General features: G+C 58.5%; 1 protein-coding gene across 4 annotated transcripts in view; it reads right to left on the reverse strand.

Annotated features, from left to right (window-relative positions):
• Positions 1–23,737, reverse strand: part of SORCS2 (sortilin related VPS10 domain containing receptor 2) — a 463,077-nt gene that overhangs the window by 263,451 nt on the left and 175,889 nt on the right. For all 4 annotated transcript variants that reach the window (XM_047798311.1, XM_047798308.1, XM_047798310.1 and 1 more), the window contains exon 2: positions 19,512–19,579. In XM_047798311.1, the coding sequence (XP_047654267.1) occupies positions 19,512–19,579 (68 nt within the window). The remainder of the gene's footprint in view (positions 1–19,511; positions 19,580–23,737) is intronic.

A 23,737-nucleotide genomic window follows, 5' to 3' on the forward strand; every position in this document is an offset into this window, starting at 1 on the left:
TGCCCTCATCGCCCCATTGCTCTGAAGTCCCCAGATCCACGCATCCAGGCTGTTACTGAGGTCAGGATGGGATGTTTCTGGAAGAGTCGGGGCATCTTGGGGCCACGCGGCGGAGCAGAGGGAGCGCAGGCTGTGCAGAGGGACAGGGTGGAGTCTGGCTTTGCTACTCGCTGCTGTGTGACCTTGGGCAGGGTCCTCAGCAATGCTGAGCCTCAGTTTCCGGAGAGTATAAGGTGGATAAAAGGGACCCCCCCCACCCGGGGGCACCTGTTGGGGATTAATCAAGGTACCGCCTCCAAGCTGGGCACACACAGCTGAGATGCCTGCGCCACCCCATGGCCCACCCAACTGGTGTCTGCAGGTTCCCGCAGCTGCAAAACACTGGAACCTGGGCCAAGGCCAGAGGGAGACCTGGGACCCGAGCTCACTTGGATGGCCTGGGCAGTCCTTTGGTCAGATGTCCCAGCGGCTCCCAGAAGACCCTCCCACTGAGTCAAGGCTAAGCTACGCGATTGGCTGGGAGAGTCTGATAGACACGGGGCAGGGCAGGGGCGGGGGGGGGGGGAGAGGGGAGGGAAGAGGCAGCGAGGGACCCAGACAGAAGGAACCCTCCCTCTGTGAGACTGTTCTCCCTCCAGAAAGTGCCACCTGTAAGGCTTAAAGCACACGTCGATAACCAACCCCGAGGGACCCCCCAGGCTGGCCGTGGGTCCTGGGAAGGGCCTTTCTAGAGCCGTCGAGAGGGCCACACAACCCTCCAGCACCCCACCGCTCAGGCCACCAGGCAGCCCCGGGATCCAAGCCTGAGCTCACCAGGCTGGAAAAGACGTCTCGGGAACAGCAGGCTCCACCCGGAGATTCCAGATAAGCTGCCCTGGCCCCCAGCTGTCCTGTCGGGTCTGCAGCCACACGCGGGCCCAGCAGAGTGAGTCCCCAGGGAGGTGCTTCCTGCCGAGCGGGTAGGAGCCCTGGCATCGGAAAACCATGTCACCTGGACACCAGCCCGGCCGCCTGCCTCCGCACGGACTGGATCAGGAGCTGCGGCAGCTGCCGACCCTTGACCTCACCCCCCCCCGAAAGAGCTCAGGGTGGACAGCAGGGGGAGGACGCTGGGCTCGGGGAAAACTGGCAGAACAGGTCTTCAGAAGAAGTCATGAGCCTGAGTCGCACTTGTCCTCGTATCTAGAAGAGCACTGACGTCCCCCACGGTGACGTCCGCTCCGCGTGCTGGCAGTGACCTTCACGAGACCAGCCACAAACCTCCATAAAATGCGTGCTCGGCTGCATGGACCGCCCCCTCCCCCAGCAAATTCACGTCCACACTGGTCTCCCTTTGCAGTGGCTTTTCGAAACTCTGAAATGCTGCCTCTGGGGCTCTGGTCCTCATCTCACCCCCCAGAAAACTGTATTATGTACGACTGGGTTGCTTTACCACAGAGCAGAAATTACCACAACCTTGTAAATTAACCATACTTCAATAAAATGTTAAAAAAAAATTTTAAAGCAACAAAAAGGCTATTAGAGGAAAAACTTAACTCTCAGCATTTAAGTTGTGCCTGTTTTTCCAGACACTGGGGCATATGGAGGCAGAGCACAGACCCCGCTCCCCAGGCCCCGGGAGTCAGGGACAACAGCCTCTTCTAGAAGGCGGTCTGGTGGTGCTGGGAGGATACAGCCACTGCCACCCCCTCCTCTAATTTCTCCAGAGGTCAGAACCCCAGGCCACCTGCGGGAGATCTCAAAATTCTTAACTGCTGACAGCTCCATAAGCTCATTTGAAAGTCCTCCCCCGGCCAAGCCAAACAAGCCTAAGATTAGCACCGGCCGGTGATCCGCAGGCCGGGCGTCTCCCCACGGGATTCCGAGCCTGGGCCTCTGACCAGTCGCAGCTCAGAAGCCCAGTCTGTTTCTCTCTGACGCCTCACGCAGCCCCGGAAGGCGCTAGAAGCCCTCTGGTGTCGGTTCCCGATCAGAGGTGATTAGGTGTCACGGAGCCATGTATGTAGGACAATGGGAGTGACCCAGAGGAAGGGACGGCTTCAGGCTCCCAAACCGGTTTCTCAGGTTGACCTTCCCAGGGGAAGGGTGAGATTACAGAACCACAGGACAGCAGGAAGGGCCCCAGGGCCCTCCCGGGGTGGTCAAGAGCATGGGATGGAAGTCCCCTGTGTTGCCCAAAGCCACTCAGGCCAGTCCTGGGAACGCCACTCGCTCACCCCACAGCCCTGAAGGGACAGGAATTGGGGGCAGCCAGAAAATCTGAAAACACAGGAGTCTCCATCATGGTTCAGCGGGTTAAGAACCCAACTAAGATCCAGGAGGACGCAGGTTCGATCCCTGGCCTCGCTCAGTGGGTTAAGGATCGGGCGTTGGCCTGAGCTGTAGTGGAGGTCGCATAGGCGGCAGGGATCTGGCGTTGCTGTGGCTGTGGTGGAGGCCGGCTGCTTCAGCTCCGATTCAGCTCCTAGCCTGGGAACTTCCATGTGCCACAGGCGCGGCCCTAAAAAGCAAAACAAAAAACAAGGCAAACCAAAACCCTGAAAACATGAGGCTCTCACCGCACTGTGCCGGCGGCAGGCGACGCTCGTGTTCTGGAGTCCGATGGAAAGAAGAAAGCAGGAGAGAGGTCACGGCAGGCAGGAGGCCCCGGAACCCCCCGCAGAAGGCTCCACCCCCACCTGCCCCCCAGCCCCCAGGCTCCTGGGCTCAGCCCACCCGGGGCCAGGGGCAGGGGCAGGGGCAGGGAGGGGTCTGTTCCACCCTCCCGATGATCCCACATCCCACGTGGGCCAGACAGCGCCCGGCCAGCTGACCCAGGAGACAGCACCTGTGCCTCCAGGAGATGGGCAGCTGGGGGCTGGGGGCTGAGGTCCCTTACAGCCGACCTTGGTGCTGGCCCCGATGGACACTGGCCGTGATGGGCACTGGCCGGGGACCTTCCCGGGACAGGTGGGAGCTGACTCCGCAGGTCCTGGGTGCACCCTTTTGGGATGCTGAAGCTGTGGTCCCTTCTCCCGCTAAGACCTCCTGGGCAAAGTCGTCACCCACAGGGCGCATCCAGGCAGCCCCGCTGGGGCCAGAAGGGCAGCTGAGAGGAGGGGCTGCTCCAGAGGCGCTGGGTGATGCCGGGGAAGCGGCTGGATCGTTCTGAGCCCCGGTTTACCCACCTAGTTCAGAAAGCTGTGTAGACCTGGGTTCTACAGCCAAGGCGCAGGGTCCGGCGTCCACACGGGGCAAAGGAAGTGAAGCCAAGAGGGTCAAAGGGACATCGTGGGGTCACACAGCACTGGGCCAGGATCCCCCAAGCTGCAGAGAGAGCGCCCCATCCTCCCTTGTGGTTCCTGCCCTCAGAGAGATTCCTGAAGAGGGTGTGAGCATCACCCCACTGTTCAGACGAGGAGCCAGAGGCTGTCCAGCACCTCAGCCCCCACCACCCCCTTCTTACGCATGCCCGGGAAACCACGACGCACCACGGTCACCGGCCGGGGTGGGGCCGGGGTGGGGGCGGGAGCCAGGCTCCCGAGAAAAGCCAAACATCCCGTCTGCTCGCGGGGCCAGCAGCAGCCTCCCAGCCGACTGGGCTTATAGACCTACAGACTCCTGGAAGGCTGGAGGACTCCAGAATCTTCCCTTTTTTTTTTTTTTTTTTGTCTTTTGCCTTTTCTAGGGCCGCACCCACAGCATATGGAGGTTCCCAGGCTAGGGGTCGAATTGGAGCTGCAGCTGCCAAGCCTACGCCAGAGCCACAGCAATGCGGGATCCAAGCTGCATCTGCAAACTACACCACAGCTCATGGCAACGCCAGATCCTTAACCCACTGAGCGAGGCCAGGGATTGAATCCGCAACCCCACGGTTCTTAGTCGGATTCGTTAACCACTGAGCCATGACGGGAACTCCCAGAATCTTCCTTAATAATGGTGTGCTGGTGCCAGCTCACACCAGGTCACACCAGCCCATGTCAGCTTACACCAGCTCAATCATCTCACACCAGCCCACGTAAGTTCACACCAGCCCAAGTCAGCTCATGCCAGCTCACATCAGCTCACACCAGCTCCAAACAGCTCACGTCAGCTCACACCAGGTCACACCAGCCCAAGTCAGCTCATGTCAGCTCACACCAGCTCAATGAGCTCACATCAGCTCACACCAGGTCACACCAGCTCCAAACAGCTCACGTCAGCTCACGCCAGCTCACACCAGCTCGTGCCAGCTCCTATCAGCTCACACCAGCAGAACCTAATGCCGACATCACCACCCTGCTCCCATCAGCAGACAGCATGACCGTCCTGCAGAGAGTGTGACTCCTGCTCCCCAAGAAACGAGCTAGACTCCTTTGACCTATGACGTCATGTTTAGAAGTTTCCCATGGAGCAGAGCCACGCTCTCCGCTGGCCTCCACAAGCCACCCAGCATCGAGCCCCACCCACTCTGTTTCTCAAACTCTCCCCATGGTCTCCCATTCCAGGACTTTGCAAGGGGCATCCCAAGTCCTCTCCAGAGCTGTCCGCTCACTCTGGGGCTCCTCCTGAAGTCACCATCAGATGCCGCTTCCTCCAGGAAGCCAGTCTAACCCCTGGTCGGGCCTTGCTCCCCTCCTCTGCCCCCGGGACACCTGTCTGCCTCACCCTGGATGGAAGCTCTGGGAGGGCAGAGGGCTGGTCTGAGTCCAGGAGAGCACCTGCAGGGGTAAAGTTCCCAGCATACGGGGCCGAGGGAGAGCGGGGTACAAAGAGGAGGGTGACAATGTCTTAGACTGTAGGGCTTCGGCTGGTGGCGCCTCGTAGGTGCTGCAGAACCAGCCTGACCAGATGAAACCGGTTGGGAAACCCAACCTCATCCAGGATCCTTCCAATCTTCCATGTCCCCGTGGATGTCCCCGTGTTGTCAACGGCAGATGCCCTGGCACCAGGGCCCCTTGAGGGGCCTCACCCCCTAACTCTTCCTCACGTCCCGGGGAGCCTCGCCCACCCCTCCTACCCAAGACGGGAGGGCCGTCCTCTGCTCCCCCCCTCCCCCCCGCCCCACTGACCTGACCAAGCTGATTCCCTCCCCCAACCCTCCAGGACAGGAGCAGGGGGCGGATGTCAGGAGGCGCGAAGGAGGGCAAGGCTCATGCCTGGGGGGGGGCAGTTTCCTTGCAAAGCACCCCCAGCAACCGCCGCCCTCCTTAACTCAGACAGGAAACAGACCCGCCTTACAGGTGGGCAAACAGGTCCAGAAACAATGAGCCACTCGCCCAAGGCCAAGCTGAAATGGCAGGGCTGAGACATCCAGAATCAGGGGCTCACGAGTCTCCCTAATACAGCAAACAGTAGCTCTTACCCCCCAAACAGACTAACACTGGCAGCATCAGAGAAACAGCCAGTCTCAGACCCCAAGCTGGGCAAACACTACCAAGGGCATCGCGCATTCAATCCCAGCAGCTCGGAGACACAGGCTGACGGTCCCTGGCACCACTGATAAACGGCAGAGCAGCCAAAGCCCCCCACCCCATGCCACTCGGCCGCCAGCACGTTCCCTGGACGCGGCTTGCCCTGTAAAGAGGTTTACAACTCCATCCTTCAAAGCGCAGTCAAGTGAGGTTTGTTACATAATAGGAAACAGAGAGGTTTTTTCATAGGTCTCCCACTCAGGAAGTTTTATTAAAATGCAATAAATCTCCAGGACAGAGTGTGGCTTTGGTGCACAGGGCAGGAGAGGCCGTTCTGTTCTTCCTCAGGCTGCAGGGGAGGGGGCGCGGGGGGAGGCGCAGGACACAAGTGGGGAAAGTTGCCACATCTTGTGTCCCACCCGCCCCAGATGCGGCGCCTCCTGGGAACCACAAGGAATGGGACTTGGCACTCCCCCAGGTCCTGGAGGGCAAGGGAAGGAGGCTTTGTGGTCCATGCACCCTGGCAAGTCCCACTGCCCCCACCGTGCCCGTCCCCGGGCGTTTCTGCTAAAGCGTGCCTCCCCACACCCCACAGCCCTGTGCGGGCTCTGCCCCACAGCCATGCACAGCGCACACCCCACCCCATAGGAGAGAGTTCAGTGCTCCTGGGCTGGCGACAAGGAGCCCTGAACTCCCCGGCGCCATCCCCCACCGTATCCTCTGCCCACTTGGCATTCTCACCACTCCAGACCCCTTACGACTCCTCCCACACCCGGCTGACTCATGCCTCTGGGTTTCTGCACATACTGTTCCCTCCGTCCAGTGTGCTTTTTCCCTGCCTGACCACCTGGAAAACCCCTGTTCATCCTATGAAACCCTGTTCAGACCTTACCCCCCAAGGGCTCCTCAACCCTCACTAGAAGCTGGTCTCTCCCTGAGTCCCTGCCTTCCTCTCTGCCAAGGTTGGGGTCTCATTCAGGACCAATCCTAAGTCCTGGCAATGTGGCCTTGGAAAAAGAAGATGCCCAGTAAATGGTCATGGAATCTGACTAACTAAAAACCATCTTAACAGCTCATGTTCAATCTTGGCGTCCCAGCCAGGCCTTCAGCCGACCAGAAACAGAGACAACCTAAGGGCCGAACCCTCTGGACACCTTCACGCCCTGTGTGGACCAACGCCCAAACACGTCTCCACCCTAAAGCCCAGAGCACGTGCATATATTATCTTACAGGCGAACCAGACTTCACTCGTGTGATTAAGAACTTTTTTTTTTTTTTTTTTTTTTCCAGGGCCACACCTGAAGCACATGGAGGTTCCCAGGCTAGGGGTCAAATCGGAGCTGTAGCTGCCGGCCTACACCACGGCCAGCGCAACGCCAGAACTGAGCCTCATCTGCGACCTACACTGCAGCTCACAGCAACACTGGGTTCTTAACCCTCTGACTGAGGCCAGGGATCGAACCCACATCCTCATGGATACCAGTCGGGTTCTTAACCCACTGAGCTGCAGTGGGAAGTCCCGTGATTAAGAACTCTGAGATGCAGAGATTATCCTGGATTATCCAAATGAATTTCATGTGACCACATGGGTCCTTAAAAGGGAGACACTTTCCCAACCACAGTTAGAGAAGGGGGGGGACAAGAGGAGGAGCCGAGGGAGGTGCCTGTGGAGACAGAGGAAGGGGCCACAAGCCAAGGAATGCAGGAGCCTCGAGAAAAGTCCAGGGAGGAGACTCCCCTAAAGTCTCAGGAAAAGCACGCAGCCTTGTTCACACCTCCATTTTAGCCAGCAGGACCCAGATCAGACTTCTTGAACTGCATGATGATAAATGTGTGTTGTTTTTTTTTGTTTTTGTCTTTTTTGTTGTTGTTGTTGTTGTTGTTGTTGCTATTTCTTGGGCCGCTCCCGCGGCATATGGAGGTTCCCAGGCTAGGGGTTGAATCGGAGCTGTAGCCACCGGCCTACGCCAGAGCCACAGCAACGCAGGATCCGAGCCGCGTCTGCGACCTACACCACAGCCCACGGCAACGCCGGATCGTTAACCCACTGAGCAAGGGCAGGGACCGAACCCGCAACCCTCATGGTTCCTAGTCGGATTCGTTAACCACTGTGCCGCGATGGGAACTCCCAAATGTGTGTTGTTTTAAGCCACTAAGTGTGTGGTAACTCATTACAGTGGCAAAAAAAAAAAAAACAACGTACCTGTGCAGCAGCCTGGCTCTTCACCATGGGTTCTCCCAATCCCTGGGCATTGCCTAGCCTCTGCCCCATGGCCCCCGCTGTCTAGATTGCTGTCTTCTTCTTCTCCTGCCCTTCTCTGCCTGGTGTACTCCTATTCATCCTTCAAAACCCGTTTCTCAGATCCCTCTTATGGGACCCTGTCCCAGCCTGCCCTGGGGCAGGCCTGGGCACCGCATTCCCTGAGGCTCAGCCATGCCTCCCAGGCCACCTTCTGCAGGTCCCATCTTGGACTCTCTTCTCCCACTGGGTGGCCAGGTCCTGGATGGCAGATGCCTGTGCTCTGGGGATTCTGAATCTTTTGATACCAAAGTAAGTGCCTGACCTATCACAGGTCCTCAGGAAACAGCTGGTGGGTGACTGAGACTTGGGGTGGTCAGGGTCAGAGGCTCCATCCCACCGCGGGATTTGCAGAACAAGAGGCAGGCCCTTGCGTCGCTGCCCGGGCTCTCCTTTAGCTGGAAGCACAGTCCCACCAGGAAAGGAGACACATCGCATGCTCATCTCATTTCCTCTTGCCTAAATGGCTCTTTAATTTCTCTGCCCTCTGGATCACCAGTAACAGCCTCAGAGGACTTCCCTGGTGGTTCAGCAGGTTAAGGATCTGGTGTTGTCACCACTGTGGCGCGGGTTCCATCCCGACCCAGGAATTTTCGCATGCTGTGGGCGCAGCCCAAAACACGGCCTCGGAGACAAAACCTCCACCCTCTATACACTCAAATACACATCAGAATCTTAATACTCTGTAATCCAATGTGCCGGAAAGAAAGTCCACGCTTAAAATTCATCCAAAGAAAATAATCAGGAATGTGGAATAACGTACGAACAAGGCCAAGACCGCAGCTTTCTTTCCATCTTTACATCAGTGAAAGCTGAAAATGACGCAGATGTCTAAAAATGAAGATTTGGCTAAATAAATAATACCTCCTTCATCTGAGGCTGTATTATACAAGCCCCTAAAATAGTGGCTTTGAAAATATGTAGACGTGCCAAAAAATGTTTAATACATAATATTAAATTGGGATTCAAAATTTATAAAGTATGTATCCATTTGCATCTTAGAAAGACTAATGAAAATACTCATCTCGCACGTTCCCATTTGCGACTCCAGGCAGGGGGCTGACACGGGGTGGGGGGGGTGTTTCCTTGCTGCACTGACTTTACCGTTTCTAAAATTTCCTTGACAGTCGAGTGAGATCATTTTTAAAAAGAAGGTTTTTTTTTTTAGGGAGAATATTCTGGCGAGGAATTGGGCGACATCCTTATCGAGAATACCTCTTAGAAGGTTTAATGGCCCCGTGCAGTGTCCCGTCTTGAGAGCAGTGTGAGGTGGTTACCACCGAATTCATGAGCGGTGCTTTGTGGATTTCAGGTCAGCTCACTGAGTCCCTGGGCGCCTGTCTGTGGCAAGCTTCTGCCAGGGACGGAGATCTCGAAACCCACATCCCAAAAAAGAGATAAGGAGGGGCCGGCTGGAAGGGGCCAGGGAGAGCCCGGAGGAGGGGCCAGACCCAGCCGGCAGGGGGGCGGGGGGGGGGGGGTGCTGGGGAAGGGCTGGGGGGCGGGGCCATCTGCGCACAGCAGGAGGGGGATGGGGAAGCAGCAGGGGTTGTGCAGAGGCCTGCGGGGGAGGTGCCCTGCCCCTGTGGGCGGGTGAAGGGGGCGATGGGGGAGCTGCAGTGTCAGGAGGCCCCACAGGAAGGAGAATCAGATCATTCCCTCAAAATTCACAGGCCGCCCCTCCCCATTGAGCATCTGTCTCCCGCATCTCAAAAAAGCATCGGAGACGGTCGTGTAGACTGGGAGGCCGTGCTGTGCGCTCAAAATGTATAGGGTCGCCCGCGTGGGCTGGGCTGTCATCGTCACTGCGACAGAAGCCAGACGGCCCTGCAAACCATCCGGAGGCTAAATTCAGAACCAACCCTCGGCTCAGCCGTGCGGAAGAACCCGGGAACCTGTGTGCTTTCTGCTCTCCTCCACTCCTGCCCTGAGAACGCTTCCAGAGCCGGGGATAGCCTTCCTGGACGGCAGGAGCAGGGTCGCCAGAGCCGGATGCAGGAGAGGGAGAGAGGAGACCAGAGGGGACCCACTGCACGTGGTGAGCTCGGGTGGGAAGCGGCGCCCTGGGGTGGGCACCACCCGGAAGCCGGGACACAGGTCTGACTGGGACGGAGGGGACCAGGTGCTCCATCCCCCTCCAAGGCCAGCAGCTCTGCACCTGTGATGCAGCCTTGGGCTACAGAAGGGGTTGGGACACAAGCTGCGGGTGGCCGAGCTCGGCGAGATGGGTGCTGGGGGTGGTGATGAGAAGCACACATGAGATGCCCCTGTGGCCACGGCGACAGAAAGTGGCTGTGTAGGGAGAGCTGCCCTGGAAGAGCAGGGAGCCTGTGGTGCCCAAGGATAGGGATTGAACCTTCTTCCAGGGAGTCCTCCCTGACTACCCCTTCCTCTGCTCCACAGTGCAGGGCTGCCCAGTGCTTTCCTGGTTCTCTCAGCCCCATCACGGTTCCGACAACCTGCCTTAGCTGGCTTGCTGGCTTCTGTTAACGCTGGTACAATGTGAGTCTTGGGTCATTTATGATAGATTCCTCAGACACAGAGCCTGATGGGAGACAGGCAGGATGATGCATGGATGGGAAGGTGGCTGAGGCGTGGACGGACAGATGGGGCAGATGGAGCAGTGGATGGACGGAAGACGGATGGGAGATGGGGGGGGAGGCAGGAAAGGAGGAAGCAGTAGGCAGGGAAGACAGTTCTAGGACCAGACGGGGTCCTCCGAGCTGGGACAGAGGGAGCCAGGCCCTGAGGAAGGCCGGGTACCAGAGTCAGGATGGAAGAAGAAGAGGCTCGGAGGCTGGGGATGCTGAGGGCTGTCCTCAGACGTCCTGGGACCTCTCAGCTGCCCCAGATCAGTCCCCAAGCATTTCATGGGCCATGGGGCCTGACCTCATCCAGCTGTTGATTCAAACTGACTTATTTATTGCACAGACTCAAATCTTGGGAGCTTTTAAGTCAATGCCTCCGTCAATCGCTGTCTGCTGTATCTGCCCGGAGTCTCGTTTAAATCAAACTCAGATCTCCACGGTGACGTTCAAGCAAACACAGACAGAGCCTGTCCTGGGGGTGGGATGCAGCTGGGGGGAGCTGGCTGGGCATTTGGGGTACGAGGCCGAGGATGGAGGAAGCCCTCTGACACCGCCTCGGCCTCAAGGGTTGTACTCACGGGCCCTGCTGTCATCTTCACGGCCACCGCGAGGTCAGCGCCATCAGGATCACGGGACAGACGGAGCCAGGAGAAGCCACACGGGGGGAAGGCGCAGAGAGAATGGAAACCAGATCTGTCTGGGGGCGCTGACCACGCAGCCCCCAGCCCATGGAGGAACCCTGGTGCCAGCCTTCAGCCCACAGTGAACCCACTGCCATCTAAGACTCTCTCTAAAATCGTGCCCGCTCTTCCTGGGTCACAGAGGGCCAGGCTCACCATCACTTTAATGTCCCTACAAGTGCCCAGCATGGCCGACCTGCAGGAACCCTGCTGGCACAGCGGCGCCTTGTTGGCCTGGACATTTGGGGCCCTGAGAGACAGCCTGTGATGCCCGGAACTGCCCTGGGCTTCTGGAACACTCTGCACATGGGGCCTGGCTCCGCCCGCCTCGCCTTCTGGACGGTCCGGCCGGGTGGACGTCCCAGGCCCCAGACTGCCGCCCACATCCCCGGAGAAGGCCTCGGAGGCTTCTTTGCGTTGGTGATGTCAAGACGTCGTCTGACGGCGGTTTGACGGCTCCAGCTCCCTAGACGCCGCATCCTCGACACACAATCTGAAGTTGAAAGAGGGCGAGGAAGACGCGCCGGGGACATAGGACCAAGCCTGAGACAGAGTCATCACCCAGGAACACGACAGGGAGGCAGACGTGGACTGAGACCCTCGGAGGCCAGCTCTCCTGGAAGGTGACGTCTAGGAGACAGTTTCCCCCAGCTTGTTCCTCGGAAGCCAACCCCAGGAAACGCTCCACAGAACCAGAATAAGAGACTACTTAAAGTACATAAACGAAACAAAACAAACAAGTAAACAAATTAAATAAGTAAATTAAATGTTTAATAAAATAAAATCTCTCTCTCTCTCTCTCTCTCTTTTTTTTTTTTGGTCTTTTTAGGGCCACACCCACAGCTCGTGGAAGTTCCTGGGCCAGGGGTTGACTCAGAGCTGCAGCTTCAGGCCTCGGCCACAGCCACAGCAACGCCAGATCCGAGGCACACCTGCGACCTACACCACAGCTCACAGCAACGCCGGATCCTTAACCCACTGAGCGAGGCCAGGGATCAAACCCACATCCTCATGGATAATAGTCGGGTTCTTAACCCGCTGAGCCACAATGGGAACGCCCAGAATTTCAATGAAATAAAATAAAAATGACAAAGCTCACGGAGTCAGGTGGAAAGTGGAGAAATGTGGCACAACCTTCTCCTGGGGACGCACGACGCTCCCTGGTGCGTCAGAGACCCCAGTGTGTCCTGCTGCAAAGACGCCCGGCTGGATTTCTTCCACCTAAGTTCATTCCCCTAAACTATACAACCACCTCTGGCCTGTCCATCAGCAAACATTCCCCTCACCCCGCCACCACTGGCGTTGGCTTTGACCTGTGACTTGCGTTGGCCCAAGGAAATTCGCAAACGTGAGTAGGCAGAAGCCTTGTAGGCGCTTGCGCGAGGGGAGCTTGGCTCCCGCGCTCCTGTGCTGTGTGTGTGGGAAGAACGTGTCTTGTGGTCTCTGAGCAGTCAGTGGCTCGAGCACAAGTGCAGATGGAGCTGAACCAAGCCCCCAACCTGCAGCTCAGGTGGAGCTGCCCAGCCACCTCCACCTAAGGCCACCAAAGCCCAGTGGCCCCAGGGGGTGAGAAGAAGGGGCTGGTGCATGCTGGGTGCAGGTGTGGGGTGACTTGTTACACAGCATTATCGTCACAGCAGCTGACCAACACACCATCCTGCAGAAATACTCACCTGAGAATTGCACTGTGAGACATTAAGAAAGATGACACAAAGGAACAGCAGGCAACATCCTTAGGAGGTGCTGGGAAAGAAGGAGTGACCCGTGATGGGTGCTCAGGTCACAGCCGGAGGACACCCATCTTGATTAAGGGTCTGGAGAGGACTGGGGCTGTTCGCAGAGGCAGGGGTTTAAGAAAAAGGTAGGTGATAGAAAGATGTGGGCGCAAGATACGAACAGGTAGACCCCCGAGGAGGGGACCTGAGCAGTCGATCAGCGAAGGGAAGGAGGTCCAGCCTCTCGAAGAATCACGCAAACGCAAAATCACCTGCTCTGCGTTCTCCCCCTGCTTGGACATGTCAAGTCTGATGCGTCCAGGGACGTGGGCAGGGAGCTTGGCAAAAGGGGAGAAAAAGGAAGCTGGGGACATGTAGGAACACCCTCTGCAGCCCTAGTGGGAACAAGGAAATCCGGAGGATAAAAACCCTCACGCTCCCAGAGCGGGGAAGGCATCGATCAAGCAGCTTCCATGTGCTACAGGGATAAATGAACAAAACCGAGGCCGGGCTGTAAATCACATTTCTAACAGCAGCACGGTGCCACTTGTATTAATTTTTAAAACACACTAAACCGCAGAACACATCGACTGTGGGTAGACGTGTACGCGTGTACTTAACACATGACGTGCCCTTGGGGACGGGCTACACGAATTTCAAGGCCGTGGTAATTCTGGGAGGCGGGGTGGGGCGTCGGGGGGAGAGAGGAGAGGGCTGGGCTTGATCAGAATCTTCACAGTGCATTTCTTTAAGAGACAGAGGTCCCATGGAGAAAAGAATTAACATCTATTACAGCCAGAGAACCAGTATTGGGCTCGTTTAGGTTCTGCTGCGGTAAGAGCTGAGCCCCAAATGACAGTGGCTTAGCCCATATATCCCTGCTCAGCGTCCACGAGTTCAAACAAGTCACAGGACCCGAAAACAACCACAAGGGAGGCCAGGGATGGGAGGAAAATCTTGGACTGTCTGGTGAGCACTAGGCTGTCTCTGGCATGTGGGTACCCAAGCAGATACTGCACTTGCTGTGTGTGTTCAAGATTTCATGATGAAGGCAAAGAAGAACCACACCCCCCACCTCAAGAAAAGGGTGGGGTTCCACCAAGTCACTCAGAAAACCTAAAACCCACCCACCCCCCAAAATTCCTGAGGTTGCCCCCGGCCGAAGGTCCTGCCCAGATCACACATGCAGGTGGACGAGCAGAGCTGGCGTGGCCTTCGTACCACCCAGGCGTAGCCTGAACTGGGCCGTGGGCCTGGGGCTGCCATGAGGTCCCAGCCGGTCCCAGGGCTGCATCATCATAGCAAAGGGAGGCAGAGCATGGGAAGGTGGCCGAGGTCAGCGTTCTCGCTGGCTCAGAGCGCTCCCAGCCCCTCGTTCTGCCTGACAGCATGGGGGCCAACACTGTGCGCCGGGATCCCACACCACCCCCTAGGATGTAGACAAGAAGGGTTTTCCTGGTCCTGGCAGAGGTTCTCAAGGGTCGTACCACCATGCTTCCATCTATTCGTCCATCTGTCCATCCACCCATCATCTGTCCATCTGTCCGTCCATCCTCCCTGGGAGGCCAGCAGGATGCTGAGCCTCACTCCTGCCAGCCCAACCCCTGGCTACTCCAAGGGTGGTCCCTGGACCAGCCACCTGGGCACCCAGGAGCCTGTTAGAACACAGACCAGGGAAGTCTGAGGGGCACCGCGGCCACCAGGCCCTCCCGGGCGGTTCTGCCCAGGGTACGTCTGAGAGGGCCCTACACCGAGTCCACATCTCCCAAGCCAGGGCCTGAGTGGCGGTCGTTTTAAGGGCTTTACAAGTGACTTTTACGGACCTCCCACTGAGGACCTGCCATCTACACAGGGCCATTGCCCAGCCCTCAATGGCTTGCGTTGACCTTTTAAGGAGCATTTGTGGCCTCACTGGTCATGGGGATACAGCTTCGGAAACACCAACAGGGCCCCGCCAGACCCTGGCCCGGGTTGGCCGGCAGCAACCGGGAGCTCCTGAAATCCCGTGCCCTGCAGTTGTCCAGATCAAGCAATACCAGCTGTGGGCATCGTCCAGGGCTGCTCAGAGTGCCCAGTGGACCAGCAACACCAGCATCACCTGGGACGTATCGAAAAGGCGGCGTTTTGGGCCCCACCCAGACCGAGGCTTCAGAATCTGAACTTCAACCAGACCCCAGGGGATCTACTCGCCCCTGAGAGGGGGGGAGCTCTTCTTGGGGAGACAGACTCTGGGCTGGGGACATTATTGCCCTCGAGGGGCAAAAACTGGTTCTTGAGGGGCATGAAAAATCTTGCTGTTGGCATAGAAAGCGCACAGCACACACAGAACTTAAGTGGAACTGCCGTAACAGGTGGAGGGTGATTCGGAGAGAAACTACGCAGGCGTCTTGCAGGAGAGAAGGGGCCATCAGCCGACCTCGGCTTTCAGACTGAAAGGCCGGCCTCCAGGAGCTTCCTCGGCTCCTGCAGAGGGCCCTGAGCCTTGGGAGCTGCTCTGCCATCCCCCTGCAGGAAAGACGGGGTGCAGGAGCAGAGGGGGGCGCTGTGGATCATTGTCTCCGATTTCCCTCCTTCCAGCACTGTCTCTGCTCCTTCTAACGCCATTCGGCCCCATCATGGAGGAGGCGCAAACCGCAAGGGGGCCTTTAGCTGCCCCGCGGGTACCATGATCTTTTTTTTTTTTTTTGTCTTTTTGCTATTTCTTTGGGCCGCTCCCGCGGCATATGGAGGTTCCCAGGCTAGGGGTCGAATCGGAGCTGCAGCCACCGGCCTACGCCAGAGCCACAGCAATGCGGGATCCGAGCCGCGTCTGCAACCTACACCACAGCTCACGGCAACGCCGGATCCTTAACCCACTGAGCAAGGGCAGGGACCGAACCCGCAACCTCATGGTTCCTAGTCGGGTTCGTTAACCACTGCGCCACGACGGCAACTCCCACCATGATCTTTGATGCTCGTCCCTGCAGCCTGTGGCTCTGCCTACCCATGAGCCCCGCCTGCGCCTGGACCAGGGACGGGGAAGGGGTGGGGGGTGGGATGCACACGTGTCCCCCATGGGGGCTACCAGGGCGAGTGAGCAGGACACACGTGTGCATGTGTGCGTGTCGAGTCCCTCAGGCCTTGCGGAGAAGGGCTGGGGGCATCCTCTCCCTGAGGATGGAGAGGCGGCAGGGAAGCACGGCTCGGGGGACGGGGCGACGGGGACAGGCGCAGCAGCCACGGGGGGAATCCGATCCAGGTGCGATCACCAGAGCGCGGTGATGGTACTGGGCTGAACGGAGGCACCAGAAAGATGAGGTCGTCCTGCATGTGAACTTATTTGGAAAAGAGGCCTGTGCAGGTGTGATGAAGTTAGAGCTCCCGAGATGCGACCACCCTGCATACCCCGGGTGGGCCCTGAATCCAAAGATAAGGGACTTTGTAAGGAACCCACAGCGGGAGGCCGTGTGAAGATGGAGGCGGAGGCTGGAACCTTGAACCTCCAGGAGCTGGGAGCAGCAGGAAGGAACTCTCCTCCCCAGTGCCTACCCACAGCCCAATTTCCACTTTCCAGCCTGTAGGAACATGAGAAAACAAATTCTTGTTGCCTGAAGCCTCCAGGGTTGGTCTTTGTTCCAGCAGCCCCAGGACACTTGCACAGACTGTAGATGCAGGCCGAGGCGAGGCCAGCTGGCTCGTCTAGTTACCATGAGCCTCGGGAGGCACCAGGAGGGGTGGTAGACCAGCTCCAGGCACGTCCAAGCCCTGCCACCAACCGGGAGCTGTCCCAGCACAGGGCGGGGGTCCGTCCCTCACACCCTCTCTTGCACTGATGCAAAGGGGCCAAGAGGCTGAGCAGAGAACAGCGCCCTGGCAGAAGGGAGGGACAGACGTCTGGACCATCCGACGAAGCCAGCCCTTCCCTGTGGCCCATGAAACGCAGGACAATTAAAAATGCATTCAGCGTAGATCTCAGGAAGTCATTTCCAGAATGTAAATACCACACCTGTCGTTAAAAGTGTATTGTGATTGCACAGGAGAATTCCTGTGAGGCCGGGTGCACGGTGCCTGAGTGTGCCTCTGATAATCCCCTTGAGCACGTGTTCTCCAGGCAGAGGCACCCTCAACCTCCCTTAGCGGCGGCGGAGGGCAGGTGGCAGCCCGATACCGGCCAACGGCCATGCTTCCCTCTACACGGGTCCCCAGACAGACAGGACACGAGCAGATGATACTCAAAGAAGTAAACACCATTAGTGATTAAACGGAGAAACTGCCCACCCCCGCTAGGGCTCGAAGACCCGCAGGTGAAAACGGTACCGGGGCCCCTCTGGGCCGGCAGGTCAGCCGGCTCTGGCAAAGTGGTCAGCCCGAAGCCAGCCAGGAGGCAGGGCTCCGCTGCAGGGGACGGGGTGGGGGTGGCCTCCCTCCTGGAAAAGCACTTGGCGCCGCGGCGGCACACCAGCCGTAAAACTGCTTGGATCGTCTGGCTCAGAAATCCAGCTCCCTCGGATGCTACGCAGGGAACTGCATGGAGAGGAAGAAGACATGCCTACGTTTCTCACGGCGGCAGCAGCAGCAGCAGCAGCAGTGCTCAGAGTTCAAATGAATCAATTCGAGAGGCAAGCTCACGGCTGCAGAAAACGGGGATGCAGACCATGGCACGACGTGGAAACAGACCACACGTGTGAAAGAAAGAAGACATATGGCTGCATCCTACGGCCAACTGTACCACTATCTCCGCCGAGGAGACAGAGGAGAAGCAGAGAGAGCAATTGTGCCCGACCGGGGCAGGGGGGTGGTGGTGAACGTTCTTGAAATGACTAATGTTTTGCATGTATTTCTAATACAGGAGAGGAAACGTCTGCGTCTAGAGACCAGGATGCGAAAGGAGCGGGGATGATTAAAATCGGCTGATTTGCTCTGGAGAAAAACCCCATGTGGACCCCACGCTGGGCCCGGGACGGTTCCTCCGCCACCTCCTTCAGACCTCACAGCCTCCCGCCCCCGGGTGCTCCATTCCCCTTTCACGGACTGGGAGACGGAGGCTGGGGCAGGAGAAGGAGGCCCCGTGGAGCAGCTCTGAGTGAGCCGTTTGGTTTCCCGGCTTCCCCGCCTGCTTCTGAAGAATTCCGAGTCTGGACGCCTGGTGCCCCAGCCGTGGGGCTGCCCAAGGTCATTCCCGGCCCCACCCCCGAGCCCCACGAGGACGTGCAGCAAATTTCAACGACACCCAGCAACTCTGAGTCGGCCCAGCTTACACCAGCAAGGACCGCACGCTCTGCAAGCCGCAGTGGCGACTCCTTCCATCTCTCTGGCTCCAGCCACGCAGAGGAGCTGCCGGGGGCCAGAGGACCAGCACCGCCGCTCAGGGTGGACCAGCCAATGTGCATGCAGACCTGAGCTGACAGGTGGGCATTGGGGGATGCGTCAGTGGAGAATCCTGCTCGGAGGAGGAGAAGACTCAAGCTCTCAAGAACCTCTCTCCGGTTTGCAGCCAAGGCCCCCGGCAGGAGGGAGCCCTCCTGGGGCCAGTTCTCGCCAAGGAGCCCTGACGCCCGTCCTCAACCGAGAACCTTCAAAGGGCGGCCCGTGAGGGGTCACCAAGGCTCAGGCCGCTCTCTGCTCTCACCCCAAACAGTGAAGGAGCCTGGAGGGGCGTTGTTACAAGCCACCTCCTTGGCGGGTGAGCTGCTTCGAGGCACAAGGCTACAATGTACCAACCCAGGAAGAAGCAGGGGTGGCGGAAAACATCTGTCGCTGGCTCCTTTGCAGGGACAGGTGATGGGACTGCAAAGCAAGCTGGCGTCTGGGAGGCGAACCCACGGCTGAGAGGGGCGGGCTAGGAGAGGCGCTTCCGCTGGCGAAGGGAAGGAAAACACGGGGCTCCCCGGCCTGGCCTCACCAGCACCAGGGGACCGCGACACAGCTCCTCATCCAGCCACGATGGCGCTCAGCTCAAAGGTCATTTCAGCAGCTTCCCAGAGCATCCCGGAACCCCCCCACCCCCAGTAAGAACCGACGGGGAGCCACCCAGGCCCTTTGCCGCGAGCAAAGCTAAAAGCCGAAACTAAATCAACTCGAGGTGACTGCACACGGATCAGGCGTCCTGATCAGCAGCTTTTGGAGTTTTCAAATAGAAAAAGGAATTCATTTTCACTGGAGAAACACATCTTGGAAACCAAAATGGTTCGACACCTGGAGAAGGGGGCCGTGGTGAGGGGTGCCCGCAGGACACAGAAAGCATCCTTGCCCGAGAGAAGTTTTAAACCACAGCCCAAGAGGCTGGGAGCCTCCCTCCCGCTTCCTGGGGGCGCAGAGGTGAACCCGAAAGAGGATGAGAACCAAAATGAGGTCTCAAATCCTCCTCCTCTCCCGCCAGATTAACGGCATCGGCGTGTTCTTGGGACTGAATTCGCATCTCACACACGAAGAGATCGCGGCCCTTCTTTATTTACCAAGCTCTCGGGCTGAGCCGGGAAGAAAGAAAGACGCCTGGACGGCGAGGATAACTGCTGTGTTTGGTGGACCCGGGAGCTGCCCTGGAGCGCAGAGCTCAGGCAAAGCAAATTGTGCACTGACCTGAATTCACAACGCTGAGGCCCTTCCCTGGGGGAGGGAAAAGCAAGGGGAAAGCAACACAGAAAGACACGGAAGAAAGCAGAGCAGCTTTCTGTGCTCGTCTGTTCTCCAGCCCTGTCGCACCACTGATGAAACTCTTAATTAGCTTTCAGCTTCTCCTATATGCATTTTCTAGCCAAAGGAAATCTCGAGCCTGCCAGCTCCCGGGGACAGCTCCAGCCCGGCCTTGGGATCTCAGACCCCGGCCCCCGAGACACGTGGGTGTGCAAGGAGAAAGGCCCCGCCTCGGGCTGACTTACCGCCACAGAGAACTTTCCAGAACCTTCCCCATGTCTGCGTGGTAGTACTTCGTCAGAATCAGGATCACCTGTGGTGGCGACAAAGACAAAGGCAGAAATCAGCGGGTTTCAAGCTGAGATACAGAGCGGGATACAGAGACACACACACACACCCGCCCCGGATGCCAGGTCTCACACACACCCCCGCCCCGGATGCCAGGTCTCCGCCAACGTCGGCGGCCGGGCCTCCCCCACTCGGCCGTCCGGAGCCCCGGTCCCCTCGCGCCAGAGCTCACAGCCACAGGGCGGGGTCCTGCTCCTCAGGACGACTTTGGAAACGTCCCATTGCCTCGAGGCCCGCCCAGAAGCGGCCCCTTGACGGGGACCACACTCAGCCCTGGACAAGCGCGAGCTGCGGTCAGGGGGACGCCAGGACAGCGGTGGTCCCGGTGAGCACAGATCACAAAGGGCCGGGCTTCCGAAGACGGGCTTGGTCCCACCAGCGCCGTGGAGGACACCCCGGAACGCGGCTGGGGCCGCACGCAGGACAAGGGCTGTGCGTGCTGTCCTCACGTCCCCAGAGTGGCGGCTGATCACAGAGCCGATGGCTGGGGCTGGGAGGGCGGCCCAGGGTGTCAGGGGGCACTGGAGGGGCCCGTGAGTCATCACCGGCACCCACGCTTTTTGGTGGTGCCAAACGATTCAGAACACACACGGGGCCCACTTAACACAGCGTTTGCACTCGTGCCTGCCTGGGTGGGAAACGCGGCGGTTTATAAAAATGAAAATCAGTGTGTGTAAGAGCACCCCGAAGTTCTCCCCCCAAAGCATCTGAACCACAACAAGAAAATGAGGCCTCGTTCACCTGCCCGGTGGGAAAAGAGGCTCCATCCCCAATTACTTCCCGAGCCACTGTGTTTTCATGTACATCAAATTTCATCTCCCTCACTGCCAATCCCCATTAGCCACTCCTAATATCCCCGTTGCCATGGGAACCCCGGGAGGTAACATGGGAACACCCCAGTTCCCAGCAGAACCGTTAGCCTGCTTAATTTGGGGTCACCACACTGGCCATCTCCAAGTTCGCTTGCCTCTCAGGAGCAGGACTTTCTCTGCTCTGTTTTCGGGGCGGAGATGCTGCAGCAGCTTGACTGGTCCTTCTTTGCCGGGTGATTAAAAGCAGGGAAGATCGGAGGAGGGGACATCAAGCGAGATGGGATGGTGTGCATTTTAGAGGCAGCGATGATTAAAAAAAAAAACCCGAGGCCCCGTCTGCGGAGGCGCGCTCAGCCCGCCGGGCTGGGGAACAAAGCGACTTTCTCCTGCCAGGCGCTCAGCTGCCCGAGTCAAGCAGGAATCCTCTGAAGATCTGGGAGGCAGCAGAATGACAGGGCCTGGGCGTGCAGGAGACAAGCGTATTTTTAACCTATTGATTTATATTTTATAGTCTTGCTGTTCCCAGAGGGGATTTCCAGACGCCAGAGTGTGACAGCTGGAAGGGACCTCAAAGTCTGTTTAATTTGGCCCCATCCAGGGCAGAACCCTCAACCCACAGCCTCACCAAGCACCTGCCATCTGAGCGGCACTCGCACACCCAGCGGGACGGGGCTCAGCCCCTACCTCAGTGCCCCTGGGGGTTGAGCTCTGTCTCCTGGGAAGTTCTGCCCTTGGGTTCTAGTTCTGCCCCAGGCAGGACCAGCTCCCCCTCCCACCCCCTTCTGGGTGAGGCCGACCCCCGCCCCCAACTCATGCCCGTCCCCTGTATTCTCAGCTCCAGCCATTCCTGTCCTTGTGCACAGGCTGTTCCTTATCTTGGGACCCTCTTCTGCCACCACCTCTAATTCCTTGGCAAAATCCTACTCAGCTTTCAGATCTCAGGCTAACTGGCGCTGCCTCCAGGAAGTCCCCCAGCTCCCTGCCCTGGATTCAAAGTCCCCTCCAAACGCCTTCAGACGCTGCACTTCCTGCCCTGCCCCCTCCCCACCCATGTGGCACAGCTCACAGGGTCTGTACCACGACTGGATAGGGAGCCCTTTGAGGGAGGGGACCCTGTCTTGTTTTATGTCCCAGCACTGGGCACAGCACCTGCTGCATAACAAGCCTCAAACTGCTCACTGAAAGAAATAGGGTGGCATGTCCCCAGGTGAGGATAATGAAGGCATTGGGGCCAGGCAGAGGCCAGCGCCGGGGCATCTCTCACAGGTCACTCTCCTTCTGTTGGGGGGCACCTTCTCTCTTCCTGCAGGGGCACCACTGCTCTCTTGGCACCACCCTAACACTCAGCCAAGGCGAGTCTGGGGTCCCGAGGCCAGGACCCAGGCCGTGCTAGCTGGGGGCTCACGCTGAGGTGGTCTGTGTGGGACACGGGGGCGAAGAGAGCAGGGTAGCCCGGCCAGGACCCTGACCCTGCAGCTGGCAGCGGGAAGGACGCCTCTGCCTCGGGGTCAGAGCCTCCAAGCCCCATGCTCCTCTGTTTCCGGATTGACGGTGAGGAAACAACACAACGTCTTGTGGGAAGATGAGGATGAAGCTGGCAGCACCTGGCAAGTGACCCCCACGCACCCTTGTGAGCACCTGAGGTGCCAGCTGGGCGCCAGGGACGCAGTCCCCCCTCATCAGCACTGCCCCTGAACCCCACAGGGCACTGGAGTTATTCTCCCACTTGGCAGCGGAAGCTTTAAATACTGTGCTGAGGGGGTCCCCTCATGGCTCAGCAGAAACAAACCTGACTAGTATCCATGAGGACGCGGCTTCGATCCTTGGCCTCACTCAGAGGGTTAAGGATCTGGCGTCACCGTGAGCTATGGTGTAGGTCACAGACACGGCTTGGATCCTGAGTTGCTGTGGCTGTGGTGTAGGCCGGCAGCTGTAGCTCTGATTGGACCCCTAGCCTGGGAACCTCCATATGCTGCAGGTGCAGCTCTAAAAGAAAAAAAGGAAAAATAAATAAATACTGTGCAAAGAAAGGCCTCATCCAGTTTGCAGGCGAGCTGGAACGTGATCCCAAACTACGCGCCTTCAGGGCTGGGCTCTCAGCTGCCACGTCCCAGAGGAAACTTCTATTCAATGTGGTTTCAAAGAACTAAAAGGCATGAGGGGCCTTTGGGGTCCACAGCCAGCCGGTCGGGAAAGGAAATTTCCCAGAGCTATTCTTCCAACAGCTGGTTTGATCTGGTGGGAGAAGCGTCTGGAATGTGAGCTGGGGCTTCTGTGTCCTCCACCCAGAGGCGACTGAGCCCACAGCTCCCCGGCATCCTTGGGAACAGTAGGGGACATCCAGGGAAAAGAGAAGTTGCTCCTGCCGGGGGAGGACCGGCCACAGCATCACGGTCACCCCAGGTCCCATTTTCTCACTCCCCATCTGCCGGGAGTGCCCGCCCCCTGGGGTGGGGGGTGCCAGGGCCCTGGGGTAGGCAGGATCACCGGGCGCTAGGGTGGGGGGTGCTGGGCGTCTGGGCTGTGCCAACTCTGCACGTGGACAGCATGAGCTCGTCGGCTCCTCACGAGGCCCCCCCACCCTGGGGAGGGGCAGCTACTGTCGTTCCCATTTTACCGATGAGGAAACCGAGGCCCAGAGCTGCCGAGGGACTTGGCTGACATCGTCCACTGCAGCACAGGGGCCTCCCGAGGCCCAGCCAGGGCGCCCACTGGCTCTGTGGTCATCGTGGCCCCACGTCTCCACGATGTCTGCCTTCCAGGCAAACGGCGTGCACCGCGGCCCTGCCCCGAGCCCGCCAACAGCCCTGGGAAAGGACTTTGAAGCAGCCTTACCCTTGTGTGCCGTCCAAGAGCTCAAGAATAATCAGAAAAAAACAAAAAACGCAAACACAGGTTCCATTCTGTTGTCAGTCAAAAAGCATGTTTGCATCCCCAAAGTGGGGGCGCGGGGGCAGCAGGAACTCAGGGCTGACTGTGACTCTGAAACCAAACTGCCCCCAGAAAAAGGGAAACACTGGGAGCTGGCCTGTGAGGCCCCAGAAGACACTCCCCCCCCCATATCACTGACATCCTCGGGCCCAGCAAGACAGGGCCCTCCAGGCGGGGCCTCGTGTGGGGCCTCGTTGCTCATCAGGGGGTCTGGACCAGCCCCACAGGCTTCCCAGGAGATCCCGGAAGTGCAGAACCTGCACGAGGCCCTGACCCAGACCTGCTGGTTCAGAAGCTGCCTTTCAATGTTTGAGAAGCTGCACTGGCAGGTCCTCACCCTTGAAAAGGCCTGCGTCCTCGAGTCTCATGCCTGCCTACAT

The sequence above is a fragment of the Phacochoerus africanus genome, chromosome 10, assembly GCF_016906955.1.
Source record: "Phacochoerus africanus isolate WHEZ1 chromosome 10, ROS_Pafr_v1, whole genome shotgun sequence".
Classification (NCBI taxonomy): domain Eukaryota; kingdom Metazoa; phylum Chordata; class Mammalia; order Artiodactyla; family Suidae; genus Phacochoerus; species Phacochoerus africanus.